General features: G+C 39.5%; 1 protein-coding gene across 3 annotated transcripts in view; it reads right to left on the reverse strand.

Moving 5' to 3' along the window:
* Window positions 1-233: 233 nt before the first annotated feature.
* The window catches only part of bcar1 (BCAR1 scaffold protein, Cas family member), a 97,141-nt gene continuing 84,263 nt past the window's right edge, over window positions 234-13,111 (reverse strand). For all 3 annotated transcript variants that reach the window (XM_055173868.2, XM_055173870.2, XM_055173869.2), the window contains 5 exons: window positions 11,895-12,038; window positions 7,156-7,266; window positions 5,517-6,725; window positions 3,654-3,737; window positions 234-2,021 (listed from right to left, as the gene is read on the reverse strand). In XM_055173868.2, the coding sequence (XP_055029843.2) occupies window positions 1,509-2,021; window positions 3,654-3,737; window positions 5,517-6,725; window positions 7,156-7,266; window positions 11,895-12,038 (2,061 nt within the window). In that variant the 3' untranslated portion in view covers window positions 234-1,508. The remainder of the gene's footprint in view (window positions 2,022-3,653; window positions 3,738-5,516; window positions 6,726-7,155; window positions 7,267-11,894; window positions 12,039-13,111) is intronic.

Consider the following 13,111-nt stretch of genomic DNA (forward strand, 5'->3'; position numbering starts at 1 on the left):
AACCTGATTAATAGCAAGTTGGACTGGAATTCATTATTTTTTAATGAAAATATATTAAACATATATTTCCAGTTATGCAATTTACAGTAACATATATATCAATATCATTCAAATTCTTGAACACAGATTTGAAAACAGAATAACAGTACAACATATATCAGGTCACCGTTTGGCATAAATGCTTTTTCTTTTTTCAACTGGATAAGGATTTTGACTATATGCACAACAACATGTTGTAGTACTTGAAAAGTTTAATAAGTATCATTAAACTACTTTGTCTCACATATTCTTAATTTTAAAATACAACCAACAGGGAGCTAGAAGACATTGCGAGGCAGGCGATTCAGGCTTATAGTGGGCACTCGGTTCACAACAGCTCTTTAAACAGATAAGTGACTATACCACATAGGCACTGGGTCAATCAGAGGAAGAGTTTCAGACAAACTGGTTTTCAGGTTTATTTTAAATATGACCACTGAAAGTCTATATGAATGTGAAAGCTAAGTTTCGAAAGGAGGGTAAACGTTTTTTTTTTTTGAAAGACCTGACCAAAAACTGTACAATAAATTTCCAGGATATACATGAAATCAAGGACCCTGTTGCCACAATGCACCTGTCCAGCAGGTAGTGACGCTATCAGCTTTACGATGAAGGACCGCCCATGACTGAATGTTTCCTCTTTTCTACAACGTAAGCCGATATAAAACAATGCCATAAGAAATGTTTTCAAACTAGCGTAGGGCATGCCAAAGTGGAAATGGGAGGAAATGTATTCATTCATTCACTGAGGTTTAAAGCAGACTTCATAACAAAATAAAGTTTTCTTAAACAAATGTTACAGATTTTTCAAATTCATTTGGATTTTTTCTACTCCACAACTTTAAATAACTTTACATTTGCAAATTCTGGTAAAAAAAATCATCTTAACCCAAGCATTAATGAAGCCTTAATGAAGAGAGGTCGGTCTCTTGCCAAAATGACAGTCTCATAGTCAATATGAATTTCTATTATGTGTGCCAGTCAGCTTACTCCCAGCATGCCTTATAACCAGCAACAGCAAGAGGATAAACTTCAGCTTCCAGCAGGAACAACTCATTAAAAAAGCCTCCAATGCTGATTCTTGTTGGAAAATGGTTGTACTTTGACATACACGTTTAAAATTTTAAACACCTTTAGTCAACATCTCATAATAATAGGGATGACAATTATAACAATCAAAGCAATAATTACAGTATAGCTATAATAATGCATAATGTCTACTTTTTAGATATTTTCCTTTTTCTTTCTCTTCCCCTGATCAAAAAACAAAACAAAAAAACAACACAAACATTCCTCCACCATCCATGTTTGTCCATTACAGTATCCCCGACATACAGCAACTTAAATATTTACAATGATTCATTTACAACCAATGGCTCTGCCCATTAACAATGTTGTCCTTTTTGAAACAGGTATGTTTGTCCAAAGAGTTTTAACTGGCTCTGTGCTTGTACTGTCCCAGGGCCCGTTCACATGGCCAGTAGCTGATTGAGTGCCATGCGAAACTGTTGGGTGCAGCCTCCAAGCTCCCGCACCCTCTCTGTCATGTCTCTCGCAGCGCCCGGTGAGGGATACTGCAGGGCTGCTGTTTTGGTGCTAACCACAATGTCTTTGAGCTTTTCGCAAAGCGTGTTGCTGTGCTGGGCCACCCTGGTGCGCACCTCGGGAGACTTGGCTTGCCTAGAGAGCGTATCCCCGATGAAAACCAGCTTGTGAGCGCTGAGAATGACGAACTTGCTGTGGGCGACAAAGATTTTGGGAGGCTGGTTGTTGTTGACGGAAGAGTAGAAAGCGTCAATAGCGTTGGTGAGTGTGGTGATGTTGGCCTCGCTCTGCTCCATGTAGAAGAGAAGCAGCTGCCGGTCACCCATGCACAGCTTACTGCGTGGTGTCTGTGGGTAGTGAGTGGGCGGAGTCCAGGCCGAAATGTCATTGTTGATTGGCCGGGAGACCTCCTGCTCTAGTCTTTCAAACTGCTTCAGCTGTTGTGGGACATGAGAAAACAATATTTAAGTTTTTTTAATAGATGAGTGTTTATGTAGCTCAACTGGTAGAGCACTGCATTAGCCTTAGGTCCACATACTGAAAATGTAGAGCTAAAAGCACTTTTAAAGGGACAGTTCACCCAAAAAAGAAAACTATATCATCATTTTTGTTCCGAACCTAAATGAATTCTATCCCTCCGATGAACACAAAAGAAGACACTTTGATAAATGATGGCAAGCACACAGTGGACCGCAACCACTGACTTCCACAGTAGGAAAACAAATATTATGAAAGTATTATGATAAATGAGGATGAAGATATTTTGATAAATGATGGTAAACAAGCAGTTGACGGTACACATTGAATTCCATTGTATATGTTTTTCCTGCTATGGAAGTCGATGGTTTCAGTCATCTGTTTGCTTGCCATCATTGGTCAGAGTATCTTCTTTTGTGTTCATTAGGGGGAGGAAATTCATACATGTTTAGAACAACATGAGGATGAGAAAATTATGACAGAATTTTCTTTTTTGGGTGAACTATCCCTTTAAAGAATTAGTAAATTTTCTTAAAATAAAAAAGTCCAGATAATTTAATCACCACCATGTCATCCAAAATGTAGATGTCTTTCTTTGTTCAGTCGAGAAGAAATTATGTTTTTTGAGGAAAACATTCCAGGATTTTTCTCATTTTAATGGACTTTAATGGACCCCAACATGTAACAGTTTTTATGCAGTTTAAAATTGCAGTTTCAACGGAGTTTCAAAGGACTCTAAACGATCCCAAACGAGGCATAAGGGTCTTATCTAGCGAAACGATGGTCATTTTTGATAAGAAAAATAAAAAATATGCACTTTTAAACTACAACTTCTCGTATATGTCCAATCCTGTGACACGCCAGCGAGACCTCACGTAATTGCGTAATGACGTCGAAAGGTCATGTGTTATATGAAACGCACATTTGCGGACCATTTTAAACAATAAACTGAGTATTAGTATCATTCCACATACAACAACGTCAGAACTGTCCTCTTTCTCCACACTTGTAAACACTGGGGCGTAGTTTCCCATACATCATCCGTGACCTCTTGACATGATGACGTATTACGTGGTCGCGCTGGCGCGCTACAGGACCGGAGATAAACAAGAAGTTGTGGTTTAAAAGTGCATATTTGTTATTTTTATTGTCAAAAATGACAATCGTTTCGCTACATGAGACCCTTATGCCTCATTTGGGATCGTTCAGAGTCCTTTAAAACTCCGTTGAAACTGCAATTTTAAACTGCATTAAAACTGTTACATGTTGGGGTCCATTAAAATGAGAAAAATCCTGGAATGTTTTCCGCAAAAAACATAATTTCTTCTCGACTGAACAAAGAAAGACATTTTGGATGACATGGCGGTGAGCAAACCATCTGGATCTTTTTTTAAGAAAATTGACTAATCCATTAAGTTGCTTTGGATAAAAGCATCTGCCAAATGTATGTAGATGAGCACTTATGAAGTATAAATCTACAATCAAATATGAATAGTGGTATGTTGTTGGTATATAACATTTATACAATTTTAGAAATACTCATATGAATATTTTTCCTAAGTGTGGTTGCAAAGAAACTTCATTTATGATACCTGTTGCTGTTCCAGCAGGGTTTTTTGTTTGATGCTCCCTTTCTCCAAGAGTTGTCTCTGGTTCTTTTCAAACTCTTCTTTACCCTAAAACAAAAAGTACATCCATATTCAGCATCTTGATTCATTTATTTATATGTGACCACAAAACCAGTCATAAGTTGTAAGGGTATATTTGTAGCAATAGCCAAAAAGACATTGTATGGGTCAAAATGATTGTTTTTTATGCCCAAAATCATTAGGATAAAGTGTTCCAAGAAGGTATTTTCTAAATTTCCTACCGTAAATACATAAAAATGTATTTAATATTAGTAATATCTGTTGCTAAGGACTTAATTTGGACAACTTTAAAGGCGATTTTCTCAATATATAGATTTTTTGCATCCTCAGATTGCAGATTGTATCTCGGCCAAATCTTGCCCTATCCTAAAACACCATTCATCCATGGAAAGTAGGGTGGTCCTTATTTTCCAACTTTTAAAAGTTCATGCTCTCACCCCACCAGTATGTTTGAATAAAAAAAAGGGCAACATTTTATCAATATTTATTAATATTTAGAGGCTGCTCAAGACCTTTGAAGTTTAACACATTTGTGTATTATGTGATACTTTGTGCTTGCATGTACAATTGTTTCATAATATATACTTATGGCAGCAATAGACTTATTTGACCATGCTCCATGCAATTAAAACTCATGTTTTAGTTGTGATATGTCTTTCAAAGCAAGAAAGCTTCAATGTGAATAAAGCACAATAGACAATATACACTGAGACAATGGCTGAAGCAACACAAAGCAAGTCTGCTATATGGTTACTCGGATCAGAAGAGACTGAAATAACTGGAACAAAGTTACCCTCCAAAAAGCAAGTTTTATGTGTTGTGTGTCTTTAAATGGTACAGTTTTTGCAAAAATATTTTTATTGATATCCTTACACATTTAGGGGGGTGAGAATTGAACATTTAAAAAAAATTGACCCATTATAAGGACCACCCTAATGGAAAGCTTTTTTATTCAGCTTTAAAATAACGTATAAATCTCAATTTCAAAAAATTGACCCTTTGTGGTCCAGGGTCACATATTATCATTTGTACCCCACCTGGCACAATGTTTTTGTCATCCTTTACTATGTCTACACTGCATTCTGTGCCGTTTTCCAATAAGTCCATTAGGGGGCAGTATACCACAGTGAAACCCTTTTTAGCTGGGTAAAAGATTAAGAAATATCAGTGTGACTGAACTGAATTTATCTTAGGCGAGTTGTTTAGTGAAAGTTTTGACAGTACCACACAGTGGATGTGTAAGAGCTGGTGCCAAAGAAAGATGTATGTAAACTTTAAGGAATAGCAAGCCTGCACGTGCAATTGGGAGTGATTGATGATAAAGCCTAAAGCTTGACACAATAGGGATTAAAGACAGAGTCCTAATTGGGAGAGCATAGAGACCATTGATCACACTGATGTTTGAGAAAATACACCTGGTTCCTCTTCTTACCTCTCAAAAAGAACCAGATTACAAATGCACGTGTATGCATGCAAGGGGGTTGCATGCATGACAAATCTGTGACCAATGAGCATAATTTAAAAATTTGGTCATGGATGTGCTCATTGCACTAGTCGACTTGATAAAACACAACTTAAATATTGAATTTATTTTACTAGGTACTCTGATGTAGACATCAATAAAAACAATTCCCATGCAATCCCTCACCTAAAAGTAGTAGATTTATTAATGCATTGGATGGATTTTTAAATGAAAGCATAAATTATTAAAATTGTTTATTCATTATATATATTGTATATATTTTTTGGTTTCTATGTGTAATCAATTATAAAATAACTTATCCCTAGTAAGAGTGTTTCTTGTACCTGTAAATGCACATAGTCATAGTCCTCCATCCAGCCCTCCTCTGTCGTCTCATATGGCCTGTCTGGAGTTTCTTCCTCAGCTGTGAATTTCGGAGGGGAGGGTAGCGGACGACACTGGATGTTGGCCCGTTCGGGTATACCCGACTGATAGGCTGAGATGTTGTTGTTGTTAGTCAGCGTGTCACCAGTGTGCGGTACGGGTGGCAGAGGCAGTTGCTGCTGTTTAGTTGTCCGTTTAAAGAGCAAAGAGGCGTTGCCATGGAGAAATGATGCCAACTGCTTGGTGTCATCAGGTAAGCCGCGGGCACACATTACCAACCGGTCCAGGTCGTCTCCACCGGTGCCTGCAGGGGCTGCCATCAGAGCTGCCGGGGACCAACCAATGGCGTCCAGTGCCTGATTGTGCTTCACCAGACCTTGAAAGACCTCCTCCATTTTCTGCAACTGCTTGCCCAGCTTGGTCTGCAGCGTGCGGTCGGTGGCCTGAGTGGCGTTGGCCACCGCTCCCCTTGAAAACTCCAGGAGGTCTCTGACGGCCATGCGAATGCGGTCGACAGCCTGTTTGATGGCAGGCAGGTTGGACTCCATCTGAGTGTGGCTACGCCAGTTCCCACTGATGAAAGACATGAGAATGGACACAGAGCTCTCCACAGCCTGCTGTAGACGAGACAACCGCTCCATAGCCTGGTCCAGATCCAGAAGCAGCAGGCGGCCTGGTCCAGTAGAGTCCCGTACCGGCACCATGTCCAAAGAAGATGTGGAGAGGTTACTGCGAGTGCTTCCCGTGCTGGACGCAGACAGTCGTTTAAAGCTGACCGTAAGCTCCTCGGTGGCCGCGGCATCACGCACCACCTGTGGAGGCACATCGTACACGTAGTCATTCGAATCTTCTCCCGCTGAGCGTTCACGAGGGAAATCGTACACATCCGCTGAGTGGTGCTCCTGCGGGCCGCCCTTACGCAAACTGGCGGGAATGTCGTAAATCTCCTGGCCTTCAGGCTGACGCTTTCCTGTTAGCTGAGGCGGAGGTACATCATAAACGTCTTCCGGTATGGAAGGCTCTAGACCTCCGGGGATCTGGGACATATAGGGCTGGTTCTGATTCTCAAGGTTTTTCATCTTAGCAAAGTGAGGAGGAACATCATACGTCTCCTCTCGGATTGGACCATCTGGAACATCTTTGCTGACAGATGGGGGAATGTCATATACCTGTAAAGAGGAACAATGAGTTTACTAAAAAAAAAAAAGCCGTGTACATTTATAATAGGACTAGTATAATTACACCAAAATGAAGGCCAAGTTTTAGAGCGCATAAAATTATCTGATAGCTATAACTGCAATACAAGCTTTGAAAAATAGCATCAGTGTGATATCTGTGGAACAGCCCAAAGCTCTTATATGATTTCTCCCTGTGAAACATTTCACACATTTGGGCTTGCTGATATGTCATTTTTCAGGTTTTTGAAAGGGGGATTTGGTTGAAGATGTATTTAGCTTTGTAGAAGAATCTGTGATGTTCCTTCAGGAAACGTAGTGCAGATTTCTCTAGCCATCACGTTTAATTGAAGGTATACAGTACGTAAGACAAAGTAATTGATTTTTATCAGTCCTATATGGAGAGACAAAGATAAAGTGTTACCGTTTGTTGGTACATCAGCTGACTTTTGTCCAAACTTGGTGGCGTGTCATAAATCTCCTGTCCATCTCGGCTGGGCGGGCCTTTCATAGCCATAGGGGGAGTATCATACACCTGTGAGCCAGAGATAAAGTCGGGATAAATCAATAAAAGAAACATCTAAATAAATGGATTACAATATTTCCTACAATAAATACTGTAATAAGTATGCAATTAATGCTATGAGATTTTAACTCTTTAAAAGACTCTTTAAAAGGACACTACACTTTTTAAAAAAAATATGCTTTTTTCAGCTCCTCTAGAGTTGAACATTTGATTTTTACCATTTTGGAGTCCATTCTTCTGATCTTCTGGTCTGGCGGTGCCACTTTTGGCATGGCTTGGCATAGTCCATTGAATCTGATTGGACCATTGGCATCGCGCTAAAAAAATAACCAAAGTGTTTCGATATTTTTCCTATTTGAAACTTGACTCTTCTGTAGTTACATCGTGTACTAAGACCGACAGAAAATTAAAAGTTGTGATTTTCTAGGCAGATATGGCTAGGAACTATACTCTCATTCTGGCGTAATAATCAAGGACTTTGCTGTCGTAACATGGCTGCAGGAGGGGCAATGATATTACGCAGTGCCCGAAAACAGTCCCCTTAGTATCTTTCAATAGCAGGGGATTCTTTTCGGGCACTATGTAATATCATCAGTACAGTCTTAATACATGATGTAACAGTCAAGTTTCAAATAAGAAAAAAATCAAAACTCCTTAGTCATTTTGAGCACGATGCCAATGGTCCAATCAGATTCAATGGACTATGCCAAGCCACGCCAAAAGTGGCAGCGCCAGACCCTGAGATCAGCTAAATGGATTCCAAAATGGCAAGAATCAAATGCCCAACTCTAGGGGAGCTGAAAAATGAGCATATTTAAAAAAAAAAGTGGAGTGTCCCTTTAAATAAGTAGATAATAGCCATCAGCAGTTCTTAATGGCAACTAAATTAAATAATAAAATCTGGATGGATTGTTTGTTTGTTTGTTTATTCTTCACGCTATTCCAGCATCTATGGCTATATTTATGGCAAGAACTGGTTTTGCATATACCATATACAAGTTTATCCACACAGGTTCATTCAAATCTGGATTAAAGTTAAATGCAATTTAACATGGCTACAGCGTTGACTCAAGACTGTGCACTTGTTTCTGTTTTTCTATCACAGTTTCATTTATCTTGTACTACAGGGCTTTTAATTCTTCCCTAATGACCAGTTTTGACATATTTTGGTCTTTTTCTCTGCTCATTCCTTCACTTCTGAGCATGTTGGAGCAAAACAGAGCAATTATTGAGACAGATGAATGGGGGTCTCTCTCTCTCTCACACACACACACTCAGTGCTATGCATGCATGCTCATTGTTTCAGTTTCAGTACGTGCTACAAATGAGGTGTTACATCCCGTCCCACTGCTCGGATTGACCTGTGACAGATATAAACATCCAAAGGTCTGCAGCTAAACTGATACAAGTGTGAACATAATAACCACTTGCGCAAACAAATACACACGCACAGGCAAAAGCTTGAGAGATTACTGAAGCACGACCTAAGACAGGAACAGCTGGAAAAGATCAGCAGGGATCTAGAGATGCTGACCTCTACCTCAATCTCCATTTCTTCTCTCTGCTACCTGTCTAACAGCTCATTTAGATGCGAAATACAGGTAAAAGTAAAGGAGGATTTTCTTTAGTTAAGGTATTTAGATAGATTTTATCCATAAAGATAGCTACATAACCGCCCCCCCACATGTGCTCTGAAACCAACCAAATTGTCTTTAGTTTCAGAACAAGCTATGAATAAAGTGTGACATCCTGTCCCGTTCCTCTGATAAACCCGTGGTTGCTTATATGAATATAAATCACACATAGATACACAACCTACGCACACGCAAAGAGCCAAAGCTCTGTAAGCTTGAATATTAGCAAAGAATTAAAACCCTATAAATGTTTTACTGTGCTAGCAGTAAAAGCGCTAGTTTTCCACGACTGCATCTTATATGGGTGAAATGAGGATGAGGACATTTGGATTAGACCGCCAACAAGTCTAAGCTTGCATGGCTGTGTGTAACTGTGACATGCTTAAGGACTGGTAAATTAAAGTGCATAGTAACAGTTCTTATACATTCAGGGGTGGTTTCCCGGACAAGGAATAGACTAGTTTTTGATTAAAATAAATGTAAGAGCTGTCCAAACTGGAAACAATTTGCATAGCCATATCTTAAAATACACCAGTACACTTTGTTTAGCCTCAAAATGCACAAAAGTAATGTTTTAGTAAGGCATGTTTGTTAAAACTAGTTACATTTCCTAATAAAACTAAGGCCTAGTCCTGGCTTAAACTAATCCCTGTCCGGGAAACCACCTCTTATGCTACGTACACACCAAACGCAGGGCATCAGATCTAGATCACTCGCGGATTTAAAGCAACACTAAAGAGTTTTTGCTCTTTGCTCCCCCTACAGGTTGGAAGCGGAATTGTCCATTACCACTGTCGTAAATAATTTAGCCTACTGCAGCAAAGCTGGCTCTGATTGGATTGTAGGTCTGCCGCAAAGCATTTTTTTGTAGTTTTCACTCGACCTACAGGACCACGACCCGATGGTTGGAAACTTCTTTAGTGCGGTTTTGGCCGATAGAGGGCCGCAACGCGAATGTGAAAGTGCCGTTCACCCTGTTTCGAGTGGATGAATGGCTGAAACTTTTTTGGAAACGTTATTTTAAGGTAAAAAAACTCTTTGGTGTTGCTTTAACTTTGTGTCATGCAAATTTTTGCTCGAGTTGAATATTTCTAACTTGGGCAAAGACACGTTTGAGGTGAATAACGCGTCACCCATATCGCATCATCCCACGCGAGGATCTACTCGTGCAAATGATTGAACTCGCATCTGGTGTGAACCCACAATTATAATTTAAACCTGTGGTTTTTAAACTGATGTGTTATGTGGTGTAATGACACAAACTTTATCTCATAGGTGTAGCTGTTAGACGACTTATTGAGCTACGTGATATCACAACTTTGGCACAGAAAACAAGCATGAACTATTCGATATAGTTCAATATAACAGTTTTCATATAATAAAACCTCCTTAAGTTATTCCAAAGAGCTCACACAGACGACATCAATGTAAATTATAACAAAAATGTTCCCGTTTTCGAAAATATTTTCACACACAATGCATCTGTTAACTTAATCATTTAAAATGTGGTTATTTCTCTTTTATCACATCTAGATAAGTTAATGGGGTTGTGTGTGTGTGTGTGTGTGTGTGTGTGTGTGTGTGTGTGTGTGTGGTCTCAATTGTTTGTGAATAAACCAAGAGACTTCAACAAGGCATCCAGGGAGAAGATACATGAAAGCCCTTGTTTAAATAAATCAAAGTTTAAGTAAAAAAATGCTAAAGAAGCACCCCTAATGTGCACACCCTTAATCTGGCCTGTCTGCTGTTTCACACTTTTATCAGTGCCGCACAAATCACGCACACACATTCTTACACAAACAACCATTAGCATTAATAATGTTGCCCAAACAATGGGTCTCAATCTGTTGTGCATGTCCTCAGGAGAGCCTGCAGTCTGCCAGAGAAGAAGCCATGAATACCAAAATCTCTCATCGAACATCCATGAGGCTCTGTGCCAGGTCTGTCTGAGTGTGTCTTCATTGTGATGAATATTTTGAGAGATTTTGACGTGACAGTGGAAAATGCAGTGTGTGTTTTATGCTGAGCTTTTGTGTCTGGACACACTACTATATGATACTATATGTTAGTGTTGTGCCTTCACTCACCAGTTAAATTTTTAGCTGCAGATTTTCAACCCACATTGTATTGTTAATGATGTAAATTGTAATGTAAATGAAGAGTAAATAAAGTTTACTCCCTCCATGTTATGACTTTAAATATCTCCTAGTGACATTCTTTGGTCCAGGCAATTGTTCACCTACATACTACTGATAATAAATACGAGCACTGTTTTCCATCCTTTTTGGTACCGTTACATTCCCATCAAGGCTCAAGTACTTCTTCATCGCCAACAAATTTTTATGAACGTGGCAAGATCTGTGCGGCCATGCGTTTCTCTCATTTTATTGCAGTCTTTGTATGGCTGCGCTGCAAGATATGTGTGATGTCTGCGTATGCATGGCCTTAGTTGTGAGCCGGCCTTTGTCTCTCTCTGCCTTGTGTGGGTATGTGCGTGTACTGCAGTGTGCTACATGGAACGACTTATCTTGCTGACAGTACATTCTCATATACACACAATGCACACACATGCGTGCATACACAGCGTTCTTGGGATATTCAGCTACACACACACACACACACACACAGTGCTGACCTTCTTTTTGAAATGCCTCCAGACAGTAAAATATCTACTTCCACTGAAAGAAATGCATGACCTCATCTAAAAATAGGCATGAAATCATGGAGCCAAAAGAAGTTGGAAAAAAACTAAAGACAAAGGAAGCAAGCAAGCAAGAAAGAAAGAAAGAAGAAATTTTATGAAGGATTTTAAATGATCATGTCTTCTATTATTAATAAAAGCAGCAGAGGATCGATGACCAGCGTCTAGCAGATTCAAAGATGACCACGTATGACTCACACACACATCTCACATTTGCAGACTATCATCAGTAACTGATTCGTGCACAAATGACTAGATATCTAGGTTTCAGTTTTGTAGTGTTTTGTAAGGTTAATCTTTACCTGTTGGTTGTACTGGGTGCGGGTGGGTGGCACGTCATAGATGTCTTGGTTGGGTGGAAGGTGTCTGGGGACGTCATACTCATCCTGTTCATTTTTCCCCGTATCGTACACATACATCTGGCCGACCCGTGTAGGAACAACCACCTGAGATAAAAAAAGAGAAAGAAAGCGAGAGAGAGGGTAAGATAATTGCATGGATCTGTTTGAATTAATGACCCATTTTAGATTTGCTTTGGGCATATTCTGAGATGAGTTAGCTCACAGAGACTATGGAGGCTAAAGACTCTTATTAGACAAACTAAACTGCCACGATGGCGCCTTTACACCAGGTTAACAAAGCAGACACTTCTGGGGTCCTAAAGGTTCAGCGTGGGAACTGGGGCTGTCCTTTTGTCCGCCTGTTTACCTACTGTCGTACGCTTCGAAGATTGTGTCAACCTCACGAGCATGGGAAATGAAAACAAGCAACGACCTCATATTTATACAATGTCTGAGACATAATACCAATCACAACACACAAATCCATCGCAATGAGAGGAGCTATTCAGGGATGTGGAATGTCTGAACAACAGCGGCATCCTCAACTTTGTTATTGCATTTGTATTTGTTATTGGTTTCGCTGAATTTTGTTTAATATGTGCCTTATGACAGTGGTTCCCAAACTTTCTCAGCGTGCCGTGCGGCCCCCCTTGTGTACGGTGCATTCCTTCACGGCCCCCCAAAGAAAATTTGTGACAAAAAACTGTTCTAAAACTGAACATTTTAATAAAAAAAACATTAAATTATACAAAAAAGTAGTGCTGTTGGTTAGTAGCCTTATTTTTTAAGGTTTAATTACACAGAATTCATAATAAATTAATGTATTTCATAAAATGTCATAAAACTGGGGCCCCCCTGGCACCATCTCGCGGCCCCCTTGGGGGCCCCGGCCCCTAGTTTGAAAACCACTGCCTTATGACATATATATTTAACATAGTGAGAGGTCACACTGAAAATCTGACATTTGTTTTGATAACAGATAAACAAATTGTTAATGAAAAGTATAAAAGAAAGAGAAGTTATGAGCTATTTCAGATTCTGTAATATTTCTAGTTCAATATTCAAATAAGCAAGTTTATGACAGTTCCTTTTTTTATACTAAAAGGCTGTAATTCATTGTTTTTACTGAAGCACGCGTGATGCTCTTAGAAATATCTTGTGGACGGTCCAGATGAAAT

The sequence above is a fragment of the Misgurnus anguillicaudatus genome, chromosome 15 (assembly GCF_027580225.2).
Source record: "Misgurnus anguillicaudatus chromosome 15, ASM2758022v2, whole genome shotgun sequence".
Classification (NCBI taxonomy): domain Eukaryota; kingdom Metazoa; phylum Chordata; class Actinopteri; order Cypriniformes; family Cobitidae; genus Misgurnus; species Misgurnus anguillicaudatus.